This window comes from Pogona vitticeps, chromosome 11 (genome assembly GCF_051106095.1).
Source record: "Pogona vitticeps strain Pit_001003342236 chromosome 11, PviZW2.1, whole genome shotgun sequence".
NCBI classification, from domain to species: Eukaryota; Metazoa; Chordata; class Lepidosauria; order Squamata; family Agamidae; genus Pogona; species Pogona vitticeps.
The window spans coordinates 26,386,758-26,403,050 of record NC_135793.1 but is presented as its reverse complement, the minus strand read 5'-3'; the positions used below and the strand labels follow the sequence as shown (position 1 = coordinate 26,403,050).

The window sequence follows — 16,293 nt, the reverse complement described above, 5'->3', positions numbered from 1 at the left end:
CCAGTGCCCTTGCCCTCACTTCGGGTAGAGCGGCCCCTTAATTAAAACCCAGGCTGCATGCTTATCTCGTTTGCAAAAGGTGCAGGTTCCTCTCACGGCTTCACAAGGGCGCCTGTTCTCTGAGTCAGCTCCCCTTCCTCCACCGGCATCCTTTCGGCTCATCCTCTGTTCAAGAAAGAGGACTGGGGGGGGGGAAGGAAAACCGGAAGTCCATTTGGAGGGTCAGGACATGGTCCATTCCCACCAGCGGGAGACAGAAGGAGGGCAAGTTTAGAGTGAACCCTGATGTGAAAAGCAATGGTGGGGTGAGGAGGAGAGATCTGGCAAACAAGGAAAGGGAGCCAGCTGCCTGCTTAATGAGAGAGCAGCGTTCAAGTGGGCAGAATGCCATGATGGCACTGGGAACATGCCAAGGCAGAGGGTAGGGTGGGACTTTGCCACCTGCAGCAGCTTCTCTGCAAGGAAACCAGCCTTCTTCTTCATCATCATTACCATCATCACCTGGCCTGTGGAGATTGCTCTTGCCCCGGGTATGTTCTAGCTTCAAATGAAAAATGAAGCAAAATGATTTTGATTCTTTATTTTTTGGTATTAAAATATGTTTTAGTTCATTTCTGCAAAGAACAAAGCAAGCAGCTGACAAGACTGCCTCCCCTTCTACCACCTACGAGTGTGACTGTGGTCGCCACTGGCTGTTAGAAGCTGAGACTCACTGGATAACTGTGTCGCATCTGCAGACGGGACTTGGGAGTGCTCTAGAGTCAGCCCCGACATGGGTCCCTATATAAACACCCCTCTCTTTGCCCACTTCTGCCCCAACATCAGGCCACCGGCAGATTGCACAGACCTCCCTCTGGCCCTGGGAGGCACTGCGAGGCTACCACGCCCCATTGGGGACCAGGGGGCCGGACTGTTCTTGACCTGAGACAGGCCCAAGAGGCAGGCCCAACTCAGCTGAGTTCCCCTGTTGGTCTCTTCCCCCTCCCCAGCTTGGACGATTTCGGCTGGTGTTCCCATGTAGGACCCCCAGATTGCAAGCAGAGGGGTGGAAGGGCCCTATGGGGAGGGCAAGTAAGAGGGGCTGCGAGTTTGATCATGTGAAGGATTGGCACTGGGCCCCTCCACATTCTTGGGGAAGGTGAACAGCTCCCAACTCCTCCTGGAAGTAGGGCTTTTTACTCCCCCACCATTTGCTGTTTCTAATGGAAGTTTCCAAGTTTATCTAACTTTCTCTTCTCTGGCAGTTATTCAGAGGCCTCTGGGAGCCACCACCGCTTTCCTCATTAAGGCTATCCTTTGGGAGCAACCGCATATTCAAGGAGTGAGCAGAGCAAGTGGCTTTGGAGCACTGCAGGGAGCCAGAGAGGAGCATGCAAGCAAACGGGGTGGCGTGCCCCTGGAGGAAGGCAAATTCTTGAGAATCCTTGTATGCTTGTAAGCCCCTCAGCAGGACTTGAAGCTCAGGATCTGTGGTCTTGGGAATTGAGCCAATAATGCTGCATGACTGGATGGGAAGCCAGGCACAGACAGGATGAGCAGCACACCTGTCGTTCCTGAAAGCCCTGGACGACCAGGCCTGCGTGCCATTGGCAGAGGGCAGCAGCCTGGTTTGTCCTGCAACTGAAAATGATGTAGGAAAATTGATTCTGGGCAGCCAAAGGGAGTGTTTTCATCTCACAATGGCCTCGGGATAAAGGAGGAGATCTTCCACAGAGAAGGAACATTCCATGCTGGTAGGCAAGTTCCAGTCTGAGTGCACAAAACTTAAAATTCTGAATGGACTCAGGACCTTGAAAAAGAAGCCGGAGGCTATCTGGATGAGTGCTCTCCACTTTTGCACTGCTTACTGCTTTTGAACCAGCTGGCAGAGTCTGGTTGAAGAACAGAGAGCCTGGAGGCCTCTTAAATGCCACCATGACTAGTTTGCCAGTGTGAATGTGTGCAATCCCCTTTCAAACCTAAAGGTGCCGAACACCTCTCCATCTGCTGATCGGATGTCCAAGATTAGAACGTGGCCTCAGCCGCTAACTCTGCTTGGCTTACCTCTGACCTCTTTGCGAATGAATCGAATGAACCTCTAGTACATATTTCTTTTACCTGCAAAGAAAGGCAAACCCTGGCTTTCCTAGAGACCACAGAGAAGTGGGGATGCTGCACCCAAAACCTCTCTCCCGCTCTCGCTCGCTCTCTTTTCTACCCTCCAGGGGTTCCAGGGGTGCAGAACCGTTTGCAGCTTCCTCTCTCTTCCTGCCAAGGAGCAGCCTGTGCCGCCCACTCCGGGGTTCTTGCCCCCAGTCAGGGCCTGGGTGCTGTGGCAGGGAAGGCCAGGTGGCCGGGTCAGGAAGTCCTAGGACGGATCTCCATCCTGGGTGGCCAGGACCTGGTGAACCTAAGCCAGTGTTGGTTTTGCCCCCACCCCACCCCCACTCTCATTGCAAGAAGCGGATACCTGTGGGCTGGGGGGAGGGTGAGGGACATGCCGGAAGTGCAAGTGGAGCAGAAATCCTCAGAGAGGCTGTGGCAGGTGGGAGAGAAGCCGGGGCTGCTGCTGCTGCTGCTGCTATGGCAACCCTGCAGAATTGCATTGCATTGTTTGGGTTCCGGACCTCACCAAAGGTTATTCTTCTTGGCAAAGAGCCCTGCCCGACTGGCGTTGGTGCCTGGCTGTTCTTGCAGGGCCTGCCCGATCCTCCTGCTGCTGCTGCTGCCCTCTCTCACCCTGAAGGGGAAAGGAACTGGGGTGGGATCTGATCTGTGGAGCAGATCAGAACCCCAGCTGGCTGGTCGTAGCCGCCGGGGCTGAAGCCACAGTGCCAGGATGGAGAGACCCCTCAGAGTTCCTCTGGGGCTTCCCCACAAAGGGCTCTTTCCCCAGGGCTCCCTGCTCCTGTCTGACCACTGTTGAGAAGCCCCCGGTGAGGATTGGGGGTGTGTGCCCTCTGCCCGGCGGCATCGATGGTGCTTTGCTGTCTTCTTTGTGCGCCTCTCCCAACAAACCAGGTGAGCTGGAATTCAGCACCAGGGCAGCAGAAGAAACCAGGATGCACAGAAAGTGAGGGCAGGCAGGGAAAGCGAGATGGATCATGGCTGCCAGGTACGTGATGCCTCCCTTCCCTTTGGGCTTGCTTGCTTTGTTCACGCAGGACTGGGTGAGAAGGCACCACAGTGCAATTTGTAAGCCCCTCTCAGGTCTGACGGCCCCTCCTGGCAGTTCTTGGCTGCTTCATGGGGCTGCTGCAGCGGCTGTCCGGGAGCCCCGTCATGCAACGTGACATGTCAGCCCACAGCAGTGGCAGGGCCCTGGGTGAGATGAGCCCTGGGGTGCAGGAAGGGCAGATCTCTGCACCAAGGTCAGGCCTTCACCTGGTGGCAGCAGGGTGTGACATGGGTGGGAGCAGCAGCTCCCTCTGTGTGTGTGTCTGTGTGTCTGTGTGTGTCTGTGTGTGTAAGGGTAGTTTCCCCCCCCTTACCTCTTTGCTGCCATCTTGCCACATGCAAAGCCTGGTGAGCAAAGGACATCACCCCTGGGTTGGGGAGAGGAAAGAGATCTTTCCAAGCTAGAGGCTGTTCCTTTCCCTTCGCCCTTAAACCCCAAGGGGTTGACTAGTGGAACAAATCTGTGTTTACACCGACAGGGAGCAGCCCTGCCGTAGTCTGGGTGGGGGTGCACAAGGCCGGGCAGGCCTCCCTCACTCCTTCAGCTCTGACAGAGGCATCTGCGCACGAGGGCATCCCTCCCCCCCCCCCCACAGCCACTTCCCAAACAGAGGGTGCAATGACTTGGGCGCTGATGCTCTTTCGAAGAGCCTCTCACCAGCGACCAATCAAGCAATTCCCTGTCATGGGAACATTAATTAAGAGATTGTGACCTCCATAATGGAGCAGGAGTGGGTCAGGCAGGATGATGAATGTGATCCACCTGCAGTTGAAATAGCACAGCTTGGGGGGGGGGGCACGCCACTTCTCTCTGGGCATCAATAAGGCTGGAGAAGGCTGCAGAGGGGGAGCAGGAGGGAGGGGTCCCTGATGATCAGCCCCCATGCCCAGGCAGGCGCTGGGCTGCCCCAAGACTGCCCCAAGGGCAGAGCAGGCTGAAGATGCGCACATGCATGGGGGGTGTGCTTTTTAGAGACAAGATGTTCCCCCCATTACCAAAGGGGCATCTCAGACACAGGCCTTCCTTTGCTGAAGGGAGCAAGTGGGCCTGGTATGCGGGGAGCTCTCCAGGCAGCCGTGGGGCTCCCTGTTCCCAGCAGAGGCTCCCTATTTAGCTTTGGCAGCCCTGGGGACGCTGCCCAGGGGGCAATGAGAAGGGCAGGAGGGCGTCCCCCGAGGCTTGCTTGTGAGTCCGGCCAAGCGGAGCTGAGCTCCAGATCCCAGCTCCTCAGCAAAGACCCACCTTTGCTCAGCTGGACAGGGATGGGGGACTTGAACGGGTGGGGGCCTCTGTTCTGGAAGACAAGTTTTCTGGGGCTATGAAGGATTCCATGGAAGAGGGGTGGGGTGGGGGGGTGGGGAGGTTGTAGTTCCTAGCAGGCTGGCAATGAGGCGAGGCTCCCGCGTCCACTGCCCTCTCCATCTTTCAGCCCCGAGAGAAGGCTGCAACTCCCTCCTTGGAAAGGAGCCGAAGGTGGACAGAAGAGGGCCTCCCCAGGCTCTGCCCCCGCCAGCCTCTCAGGGTTTCCTGCAGCCACAGGGCCCCGCAGCAGGTTGGGTGGGGGTGGGGGCAGCCCCCCGGGGTCTGCACAGGCCACCAGCTGTAGCCCAGGCACCAGGAGCAGGGAGCAGGGAGCAGGCCATCGGGCTGGGCTGGCACACCTGCAAATGTGAACAGCCGAGCCTCCCAAAGAGCCACCAGGGCTGAGGCTCCACAGGGGCCTGGGCCAGCTGAGTTTGGCAGGAGCCCTGTCAAGCCCCCCCCCAAGTGACTGCAGTCCCACGGTGGCTGGATGCTACCTTCCCCTCCATGCCTGCCTGGTCCACATTGGCCAGCTCTGGCCGACTGCCGTGCCTGCTGTCCATGGTTCCTGGCTAGGCTCTCCGAGAGCCAGGCCTTGCAGCCACCTCTGAGAATCTCCCATCCCAGCACTAGCCACGTTGGGCGCTGCTTCACTTCCAGGGTGGCAGGGTCCAGTGAAAGGCTACACAGAAACAGAGGGTTCTGAGCCAGACTGAACAGGAGACAGCTGCAGTTGGAGGTTTGAGGCTGTTGGCCGCGGCCAGGGATGGGAGCCCACGTTTGGTGGCTGCCTGTCCTCCCTGACCACCCACCCCCCCCAGCCCTGTGTTCCAGGAGATCCCTTTCTCTGCAGTCCCTCTTTGCTCTCTGGCTGAATGGTGCACCCTCTCAACGACCTTGCCTCCCCCTGCCCCCACTTATCCAGGCTGATCAGTGATGGACATGACTCTTCTCTGCTGAGCCCCCACCCCTACCAGCAGCTGTTGTGACATCTCTGGCGCTCCATTTCCTGCCACCTGGCTCAGCCCAGCCCCAGGAGCCCCTGAGAGGCGAGGAAGGAAAGGGAGATTGGCGGGTTTTTCCTGTGCTTGGCTGCCAACGGCTCAGTAAGACCAGGCCTAACCTTAACCCAGTCCAGGAACACCCTGGGGGGTTTAATCTGAGCTCCAAATCACCAAGAATACATTTGTTGTCACAAAGTGAACACACGCATGGAATATGTATTTCGGAGAGGGAAGGAGTATACACCGAGGAAAGAAACAATAAACTTTTGGAGAGAAAATGGATTGAATGAAGTTTAATAGTACTAGCCCTAAAGGTGATGGTGGCAGTATGTGATATGTAATTCTATTCTATTGTGGGTTTTTTTCCTGTATTGTAGTAGGGTTATCTTGTGTAATTTAATTAAAATTTTATAAAACAAAAGGAGCACGCACACAATACCCACGTCATCACAGAAGGAAAACCCCAGGTGCTCAGAGAATCCCTTACAGTTTTGACAGCAGATTGAACGTGGGGGTGGAGGCAGAGTTGCTGTGCTGGGTTGGGTGCTTTGCAGGATTTGTCCACCGCCTGGAATGAGGTGCAAGGCAGGAGGAGGGTTCAGTGTGGACCCACCGGGCTGTGCAGTGCTATTGGGGCCTCTTCCTGGTCTGGCGGGGATGTGGTGCCTGCTGCATCTCTCTTTGGAGTTGGGGGGGTGATGCTGGAGGCCCCGGTTTCGGGCACACCACTCCCCTCGGAAAGACACAAGCACATCCCGCACACGCGGAGTGGGGGAGGTCGCCTTGGCGAAGGAAAGCAGGCAAGGGGCGGCTGCCTCCCCCTCCCCCCCCCCCCCCCGCTCGGCCTGGCCCCCAAAGGAGCCTCTGCACTCTCTCCGGGAGGGGAGGACCTGCGACGGCTGCCTCCCGCCATGAATCCCGCCGCTCCTGCTGCTCCGGTCGGCTCCTTCGTTGAGGGGGCAAGGGGCGCCACGCTGGGGGCAGGAACAGTCCCCAAGGAGAAGCAACGCCCACCCCCGGACCCGGCCGCCCTCTCCGCCTTTCTTCCCCCAGTCCAGTGGCAACGAGGGACGTTTCAAGGCCGCCTTCTCTGCACTCCGCCACCTCGTCCCTTCCCCTTCTCCTTCCCTTCCCTTCCCTCCCCGCCTCCCCTCCCCTGGCGAGTCCAGAGGGCTCGTCAAGGCGTTGCCCGCAAGCCACGACGGAGGTTCCCGTAGGGCTGCCGCAGCCTCTCCGGAGTCCCGTGAAAGGCCCCCCCCCGCCTCCCGTCCGCCGCCCAACCGGCCAAAAGGTCCCTCTCCCTCCCAGGCAACAAAAGCGGTCACCGCCGAGGCCACCCAGCAGCCGGGAGAAGAGGGCGGAGCTGGCTGGGGAGCTGCGGGTCGGGTTGACCAGCTGCGCCGATGGTGGCGGGGCCGCTAGAGACAGCCCTCCCGGCCCACGGGGCCCAGAAGGGCACTGGCCATCCCGGGGACACCGGGGGACTGGTGGGGGGGAGGCGGCGGCCAGCCAGCCAGCAGCTGCAGCCCCTTTCAAGGACTAAGAGGCCAACGGGAAGGAAGGTCCGCGAAGGGCCCTGGTTTCTCCAGCTCCTCCGACCTCACGGTTCCGGTGCCGTCGAGGTTTTCCCTGGGCTCGACGCTCCTTCGGCAGGCCTGGGGGGAGGGGTAAAGGAAGGGTCTCCCTCCAGAGCCCGCCCTTGCCCCGGAGCACCAGCCGGCTAAGCCCCGGGGCAGGTCCAGGCCCCGCCTGGCCGGAGAGCGGAAAGATGGCTCGACGTCTGATGGTGGTGGACAGGGTGGACTCCCCTCGGGGCAGAGGCTCAGTCGCGCCTTGGCCGGCTGGGGAGAGCGCAACCCCGTTTTCCAGGGAAGCGGCTGAGAGCTGCAGGCAGATACTGTAGATGCATGGGGGCGGGAGCGGCGGTGGCAGGCTCAGGCTGGCTTCCCGGACTGTGCCGGACGCGTTCGTCCCACGGGCCACCTAGACCGCCCGGCTTCGGGGGGGGGGGGAGGGAAGAAAGCGGGCGGGCGAGTCATAAGCCCTTGCTGGCTCCCTCTTTCCCTCTCTTCTCCTTAGGTCCCCCCCCCCTTTCAGGTCGGCCCCAGCAAACAACGCCTGCCGCTGTTTAAACAGCTGTTGCTTAACCGGCTTTCCTAACAATTTATGGAGAAAAGCCCCACATGTCCACGAGAAGGATCGCGTTTTCTTCAAGGGCCAGCGGACGGACGGACGGCTGCAGAGAAAGCGAAAGAGGAGGCGCTCTGCACGTGCTCGAGGGGGCTCCTGTGAAGCCTGGAGGAAGAACGCGGATGCTGTGGAGGGCACTTCTCAGGAGGGGCGAACCCCCACGCCCCGTGTCAAAGGAACGGCTGCGGGACGCAGTTGGGGAATGGCTTCGCTTCGGGGGCTTGCGGGGAGGGAAGAAGGGCGGGCTCGCGCGCTCCCTCCCTCCCTCTCTCCGAAGGCGAGTCCGGCCCTTGCGCGGTGGCCCACCGCTCGCGCAAAGGAAGCGGAGTTTGGGGCGCAAAGGGCGCCGAAGGAGACCCCGCTTCGGCGGCGTTGGCTCTTTTCTCACCGAGCTGCCTCGGACCGGCCTTTCACGCCGTGGCGGCGGCGGCAGCAGCAGCAGCTGGAGGACGCTCTCCACCGGAAGGGGAGATGAAGCGTCTCTGCCGAAGTTTAGCGCCCGAGGGGTTAAAATAAAGGGGGGGGGCAGCGTTATTGTTGCGGCGCGTGCTCGCTCGCTCCTTTCCCACGTACGCCCACGCGTTCACCCGCGCGCTTTCCCCCGCTCTGGGTCCGGCTGCCTTTCGGGAAGCCTCGCCCGCCCTCCTGCTCCGCAGTGCCGACGGATCAGCCGGCGAGCCCCCTCTCGCCAGCCTGGCCAGGCATGCGGCCTCCGAGGAAGCCCAGCTGAAGGCAGGAGCGCCTCCCCCTCGGCACGCCTTCCCCGCCCGGGGACAAGGGGCGCCGGACTGTGCCGGGAGCGCTCCGCGAGAGCAGCCCCGGTAAGCGCGGCCGGGGGAGCGCGTCCTTCCGCCGGGCCGAAGCGCCGCGTCCCCCAATCCCCTGCCCAGCCGCCGCCCGTCGTCCCGTGAGAGGCTGCCGGCCGTCTGGGCGGGGAGGTCAGCAGCCCAGCCCAGCCCAACGCCGGGCTCTCCCGGCCGTCCGCATCCGGCACACCCTCTCGGCGTGCCTTGCCAGTCCGGGGGCCAAGAGCCGAGCCGCCCGCCCAGGTGCGCGGCTGTCCTTCGGAGGAGCGTCTCCGTGCGCCCAGCGGGGCGTTCCCGGGCCACCCGGCCTCGGCTGCCCGGAGCCACAGACAGCCGCGGCGGTGAGCGCGGCCGGCCTTCCTCGCCATGGACCGTCCGCCGCCATAATCGAGGCGGACGTGATCGCCGCCTTTCTCAGGACTCTCCGAGGGCCGCGCCGTGGAAGGGAAGGTGGCTCGGGCGGCAAGCCCGGGAACAGCTGCGCTCTGGGCGGCTCATCCCGGGGAGGCAGCGGCTCTGCCCCTGGAGGAACCCTTGGCAGGCGAGAGGCCCGCGGGGCTACCCAGCCCGCTGACCGGCCCCGGCTGCCCCGGAAGGCGGAGCCGCGGGACGGGGGGTTCGCGCGCTGCCGGCGGAATTTGGCCCGTTCGGAAGTCTGCTGCAGCTGCTGCTGCTGCTGCTGCTGCTGCTGCTGCGACAGGGCGAGCGCTGGGCTGCGCAGGAGCTGCTCCCCGACAGGTTGGCTCCCTCTGTCCTGCTCTGCGGCGCGAGGCGGCAGCGGCGGACCCGCTGAGGTGGGCTACGGCCGGTGCCCTCGCCCTTGTTCGGCTCTATTTCCACAGGGGCCGCCGAAGGCTGCAGCCCCGGGCGGCTCCCCCAATGGTGCCAGCGAGGGGAAAGGGGGCGCTGTCACTCACCCCCGTCCCCGGGCCTTGAGGAGGCCGGGTGCCCCTCGCCCCCCCCCTCACCGCAGCTCTCCTGCCCCAGCCTCCCCTCCTCCGTGTCCCGGGCTTGGTTCTGTTGCCTCCTCTGCCGGAAGGCTGGCCTGCTGGCTCAGGGCCCCAGAGAGCTCTCTCTTCTCCTCCTCCCTCCGCCCCGTTGCCAATTTCCACTTATTCCGGAGAGAGAAGAGGGTCCCAATCCACTCCCGGTGAGTGCAAGGAGCAGATGTGTGGAGGTCCGGTTTCCAACTGCAGGTCAAGGGTGGCCCTTAGAATCCCAGCAGAAGGAGGCGAGGAGGGGCCAGGGCTCCGCCTGGGCTCCTCCAGCAGCGGAGGAGGATTCTGCGCCCAGCCCCCCCTCTCCCAGAGCTGCCCACGCCTTCCTTTCCTGCCCTCATCCTGGGTCCAGGGTGGCGTCCTCCAGCCAGGCCCTGCACGGCTTCTTGCCCTGGAGAGTCAGCCTCGGTGCCCGTGGCAGGTCGGGGGCTGCGGGGGCTGCCTTGTCAGGGCCTTGTTCCAAAGCTTAGGCAGAGTCTCTCTGGATCCGGGGGGGGGGGCAGGTGCTTCTTCCCTCAGAGAGGACTGAGTGTGTATGTGTGTGTGTGTGGGGGGGAGGAGAACTCCTTGCAGCGCTGAAGGAAGCCCTGCTCTGCCTGCTCACCCTCTCCAGCTTGGTCCCTCCCCAGCCTTTCCAGGGCAAGGGCACCAGGAGCGTCCTGGGGATCAGTCCAAACAAGCCATGCGGGGCCAGTGGGTCCCCTGGCCTGGCCTCGGCTCAGATGGCCTTCTTTGGGGTCCAGGAGTCTCACCTGAGCAGCAGAGCCTTCAGGTGAGGGAGCAAAGCCAGAGGTTTCTTCCGCCTCTGGTGAAGAGGTTCTTCCTGCCATCCCCAATGGGAGGACGCCTAAACCAGAGGGCGAGCCTGTCTGCCCCTCTGGCCGGCTAGCTGGCTTTGCCCCCAGGTCCTCCAAGAGGGCGCGTTTCTCTCAGCAGAACAGGGACCCTGCTTGCTTTCTGCCAGGCCCTCATGCACATCTGCCTGCCTAGAGGGAAGCGGGCCGGGTGCACCCCTCCCCGACCCACTGCCTGCCTTGCCCTGCCCCTCACCTACTGTTATTTGTGAGCGGGAACCCCTGTGGAGACCAGCCCTCCTTCTCAGGCAGACTCAGCGGAGCAGTTTGACCTGCAGGGCAGGCCAGGCCGTGGGGGGGGGGGGGCGCCACCTGGCCCATCTTCCCTTAGAGGAGCCATAGAGGAGCTGTCAGAACAGGAAGAGCGACAGACAGACCGGCAGATGGTGGGGAGGGGAGAGGGAGAACATGTACCAGCCTCCCTGTTTGTGCTCCAGCTCAGCCTGCCCGGAGAGCCTTCAAGAAGCAGACGCCCATTTCTCCCTGGCTGGGCTTCTTTGATTCTCATTCTTCAAAGTCTTGCAACAAGCTGACCTTTCTGCCCTCTGGTTGGTGAATTGGATTTGGCTGGGAAGGAAACGGCTCAATGGTTAGAGCACAGACCAGGAGGCCAGGCAGAGCTGTCCTCAGTTCTGCCACTTACTTCCTCTATGATCTTGGGTAAGTCACTTAACAGAGAATGGGGCATTTCTCCTTTTGCCTTGTTTAAAGGAGCACCTACCAATCCTAACCCTCCCCCTTTTGAAATGTTTGGATTTGATATGCAGGTTACTGTGGGGTGCAGTCTGGCAGGGAGGAGGCAGGGGTGGGGATGAAGGTGAGGGCAGGAAAGGTATTTGGTCTCTGTTTGTTCTGCCTTGTTTTTCTAGGAATCAGTTGTTCTGACAGGGAGGCGTTCTGGTGAAAGAGGCCAGTGAAAGAGGCGCAGGAGTGGTGGGGTTGGGGAGAGAAGGACAGCAGCCGAGAATTTACTGTAGGCCATAAACAGATCCCAGATACTGTCAGTATGAAAAACGGGACCTTCCTCTGCTTGTACATTTTCCAGGGTGATCTGGCCAGTTCTGGTTCTTGCTTAGCTCCCTGCTGGCATGTCCTTGGCTTCTTATTTTTGTTTTTGTTGTTGAAGTTGATGCAAGGGTTTTTTCTCTCTTTGAAAAAAGCATGAAGGAAAATAATGGATAAACTGTTTCTGCATTAAAAAAATGCAAGAAAGTGAAATGTTATGTGAACATGGAAAGATTCCACATTTAACACGTTTGGTCTTTACAAAAGAGAGGTGAAAGTCAGTTTGGTCCTTGCATGATGGAAAGGTGCTCACCTTGATGACTATACCACTGGATCTGGACTTCTGTGGTCCCTTCAGATTGCAAATGGCTTTCCTTGAGGCACCTTCTGGGCACGTTTGCAAAGAGAACACATTCTGCTTACACGAAGGGAAGGGGCTGAGCCTGTTCCAGCAGCTGAGCATGTGTGGTGCCCGCTGTTTGGCTGTGTGCTGGAGATGAGGTAGGTCAGTGCTGGCCTCACTAGCAAGAACGTGGCTTTCAGCTGGGTAGAAATGGCAACCTGTCTTCCACTCCCATCCCTTCTCCAGGCTGCTCTCACAGCACTCAAATTGGGGGGGGGGCGGGGGACAGAGCTCAGGCTATAGGTAGGGAGGCCTTCTTTTTGGTTCGTTTGTGTGTGTGTGTGTCTTGTGTACAGCACTCAGCCTCTTGTTGGATTTTTGTCCCTTATGCAATTGCATGGCTTGTTTGGGGGGAGGTGGGGAGCGAGCGTAGGCCCTCCTCTTCCAGAGGGCAGCAAGGAATGGTAGCTGTCCATGGGGTCACCAGGTCCAGCCCACCTTTAGTGGGACCCTGGAGAGGGCGGAGGAGAGGAGGCGACTCTTGCCTTGGGTCCTTGTCGGTCACCCTGTTTGCAAGGGCTGGCAGGCAGCTTCCTGCAGCAGCTTCAACCAGATCTGGAACAGAGAGAACCTTCACAGGCAGCCCAGGGGCATCCAAGCTCTTCAGTTTCTGGGTGGAGGCCAAGAGACCGCTTTTTCCATCAGTGATGAAGCCCGGAGCCTCTCCGGAGCCTCAGGATAGTCCAGGGAAAAGACAGAGATGATGGGTGGGGTGGGGTGGGGTGGGGTGGGGTGGGGGTGGAAATGCCACCTTTTTAAAAAAATCCTGGAATGCCTTCTCTGCCAAGCCCTAGGACTCTCCAGGCCCGGCTTCATGCCAGGACCAGCAGGTTCCTCCAAGAACATGGTGGAAGCGCAGGGCTTTTGCTGCGCCTGATTCTCCCTTGGCACCAAGAGTGACACGGACAGCTACCTTTTGCTAAGAGCTCCTGTCCTCCCTGTAAGCAACAGCACGGCCCTTGGTGACGGCCATAACAACAACATGTGCTTTCAGTCAAATTCTGCCCAACCCATCCTTCCTCCACACGAGGATGCCCTTCTCCAGCCGTATCCCAGACAGAAAAGGGAAGATGCTGGTGCGGGTCCTGGGAGGGCAGCAAGGGCATCGAAGAGCACACCCACGTTATCTGCCCTGCCTTTCCCCTGAAATGGTCTGAATGCACCTGTCCCTTTTGATCTGGAAGCTAAGCAGGGTTGTGCCTGGTTACTCCTTGGATGGGAGACCAACGAAGGGATCCCAGGGATCTTTCCCAGATAGGAGGAGGAAACCTCAGGGAGCCATTGTTGCTGCCAGTTAGAGTTGGCAATGTTGGGTGAGATGGGCCTGACTCAGGAGAAGGCAGCTTCTTATCAGCACATCTACAGGGCAGCAGGTGGTTTGAAGGGCTGGGGACTGGCCAGGAAAGCCAGGGCAGGGGAAGGAGGGAGGGGCTCCAGGCTAGCTTTGGTTATGGGCCTGCAGGGGGTTGTGGGCAATTAGGGATCATCAGAGAAAGAGGCGAGGCTGCACAAGATGAAGGCTGGGTTATGTAAGGCTTGAATTCCAAGCCACCTTCCCATCAGCCAAATGTGTCTCATGCTGAACAAAACAGGAGCAGTGGCAAGACGCAAGACACAGCATGTGCATTTTGACAACAGTCTGTCACAAACAATGCATTTCAAGGGAGAGCACTAACACTTTGGTGCTATTTGCACAACATGAGGGAAAATGATAAAACATCTGAAGGGAACGTGTGAACTGAAACCACGGCAGAGATGTTGAAATGTAGCAGGAATGGAGCAAATCTCCTAAATCAGGTTGCAAAGGAGGCCCTCAGTCAGATGGTCTCCCTCCTGGCCCCGACACTTCACACGGAGGAGAGGGAGTCTTCAGTGATGACTCGTTCCCTCTCAAGGAACGTGCGACGACGCGTGGGATGAGAAGGTGGGGCGAGGCTAGAGCCCCACAACGGCACTGTTGCTGGGCCGTCCCATCCAGCAGAAGCATCCTCAAGGGATGTGGTCCCCCTGCCTCCATTTAAAGCCCACCGAGGAAGGAAAGGCTTCCCATTTAGGAGGGACTCTTGCAGCAGGGTCAAACAGGGCTTGTGGTGGGAAAGGTTGCCCTTCTGGTCACATGACTCTCTTGCTCTGGGGCATGAAAGCCATGTGTGACCGCCCTGCAGACCTTGCCAGACGACCCTCCCCTCCCCTGGTCCCCTTCTCCAGGCTCAGAAGGTTCCCAGCCCTTCAGCCATTCTTCCGAGGGCTTGCTCCACCCTCCTGGTTGGCCTCCTCAAGACGCATGGCAGCAGCTCCCTTGTACCCGCTCCTGAACGAGAGTGCCTGGGGCAGTGGAGAAGGAACCCGAGCTGACCAGAAGGGCCTCTCTCTCCTGCCCAAGCCGCCTTCTCGGGGAAAGGGGCAGGACAAAAAGGCTCGGGGGGCTGGTGGGGACAGCAGGAGCTGCCTCCTGAGCGGGGCCACGGGCCCCCTGTCTCTGCCTTCTTCTGCCGGCCAGCAAGAATGGTGGTGAAGATGATTAGGGCTGCTGGGAATTGAACCTTGGGGCTTGCTGCCTGTAAAGCTTGGCCTCACCCCTTGTGCTTCCAGCTGTAGGAAGAGTTGGGAGACATGGCGTCTCCCTGCCCCCCCCTTTTTTTGGCCAAGGAGAGGGACAGACACTGGCACCTTCTAGGAGACCCTCCGCCTACAAGAGCAGCCCCTCCGTGCTGGCCCTGGCGAGTGGCGGGCACAAAGGCCCTGCAAGTGAGAGACGCCTTTTAAAAAATAGTTCGTGGACCGGAATTCAGCACACGACCATCTGCAGTGCCTGCAAAGGGCTCCGTCTGTCTTCTGGTTGCTTAGAGATCCATGTGCTCTGCTCTGAAGTCACTTCTCCTGCTGGTTCTTTCCGCCAGAGAGAGGATGCAGGATTCCAAGGGGGAAAGGGCCTGGAGCCACCAGGAGGCCCCACCTCACCCCACCCCTGCCCCGTGAGTCCCCTTTGCTTCTGTGGACGTTTGTGGGGGAGAAGTTGCGTCCTTCTTCAGAAGCCACCTGCTTGCCAGGCTGTGGTGGGAGAGCTCCTTGAGCCATTAAGTCTGGCATGAGTGCTCTCTGGCCATGGGCCACGGAGTGCAACCTTGACCCCTTCCCTGCCAGCCACACCTGGGACCGTTCTGGGCTGGGCCGCCAGTTCAGATCTCAACAGAATGCCAGGCCTGGCCTTTGAGCAGCCCCAAAACATGCGCCACAGAGAGGCACGGGTTGGAATCTGCCGGGGAGGGCCTGAGCCCAGATTTGTTCTCTGTTCTTCAGGTTTTATGGTCCTTGTGGATGGACCGGAGGGTCTGCCCTCTGAGGAAGTGCCTGCTCAGGCCCGCTGGTCAGAAAGGTGGCTTCATGAGGTGGTGAGCCAAGGTGGCACATGGAGCTGAGATAGCCCAGCATTGTGGACAAGGCAGGGCTGGAGGGGAACAGGGTTGCACCTTGTGTTTGTAGGCTGGGTGGCGGCTTTTGACTTCCAGGGGTTGAGGGGGCTTGGTGTGTATGTGTGTGTGTGTGTGGGGGGGTCGGATGGGCTTGAGTTTTCAGAAAAACTGTTATTACCATTAATTTTTCTCAAGGTCGACCAAGTGCTTTCCATGATAGGGATATAGAAGGATGCCTCCCCACGGCTTTTCCTCTCCTGCGGGGCTTTCCTCGGTTCTTTTCTCTTTATTTACAAAGTTGTCTAACATACCTGGAATTGCACAGAGCCGGTTAAATGGAAGGCTTGTGAAGAGAGAGCAAGAAACTCTACACAGGGCTTTGAGTTGCGCCTGCCCCCATCCATGCCCGCTCATCCGGGAAACGGATATTGCTGTGAAGTATGAACTTCAGATGGGATGTTTTGATGCCTTTCAGAGGGGCTTCAGCAAGAGAATTTTATTTTATTATTTTATTTTATTTCAAGGATTCTTGATTGTAGTGGCTATTCACTGGGGCTTAGAAAGTAGGTGCAAATAATTTAACGGAGGCAAACAAAACAAAGACTTCAGCTAGGGAGTGACACCTTTTGGAGAGTCTTCTCAGAACAATAACTGTTTTAGTATCATTGCTACTGGGGGTAGGTGAGGGTGGTCTCCTCTCCAGATCTATCAAATTGCAGAAACATGTTATGATGTGCCATAAATTTAAACAACCATCCTTTTATTTCTAAATTGTTATCCTGTAAACACATGCTTCAAGCAACCAAACAAACAGCTATACATGTGGACATCATCCATTGGTCAATGTAGAATCAAACAGGCTGTGTAATTAGAAGCAGGAGATGGAGAAGCTGTATTCTCTCTGCAAAACCTGACCAGGAGCAGATTGTGGTACTGATCATGAGCAGTCAATATGAAACATTACAGTAAAGCTGAAGAAGAGCACTAGAAGTATTGTAGTGCCAAAATTTATTTAAAACACATTGCTGATGGGTTTAAATAACAGGTTTGCCTTACTAAACTCAACCAACCATGAACCAGAAGAACTGTGGATTGAAACCAGAGCTCTTATTAGGAAAGAATGCAGCAATATAATTCCTGTAGTAAAAAGAAAAGAAAACG

The 16,293-nt window shown here is 58.7% G+C and overlaps 1 protein-coding gene across 1 annotated transcript in view; it reads left to right on the top strand.

Moving 5' to 3' along the window:
• Positions 1-10,776: 10,776 nt before the first annotated feature.
• Positions 10,777-16,293, top strand: part of FRMPD3 (FERM and PDZ domain containing 3) — a 45,539-nt gene continuing 40,022 nt past the window's right edge. Inside the window, exon 1 of the mRNA XM_072981403.2 lies at positions 10,777-10,971. Coding sequence (XP_072837504.2) covers positions 10,962-10,971 — 10 coding nt within the window. The 5' untranslated portion in view covers positions 10,777-10,961. The remainder of the gene's footprint in view (positions 10,972-16,293) is intronic.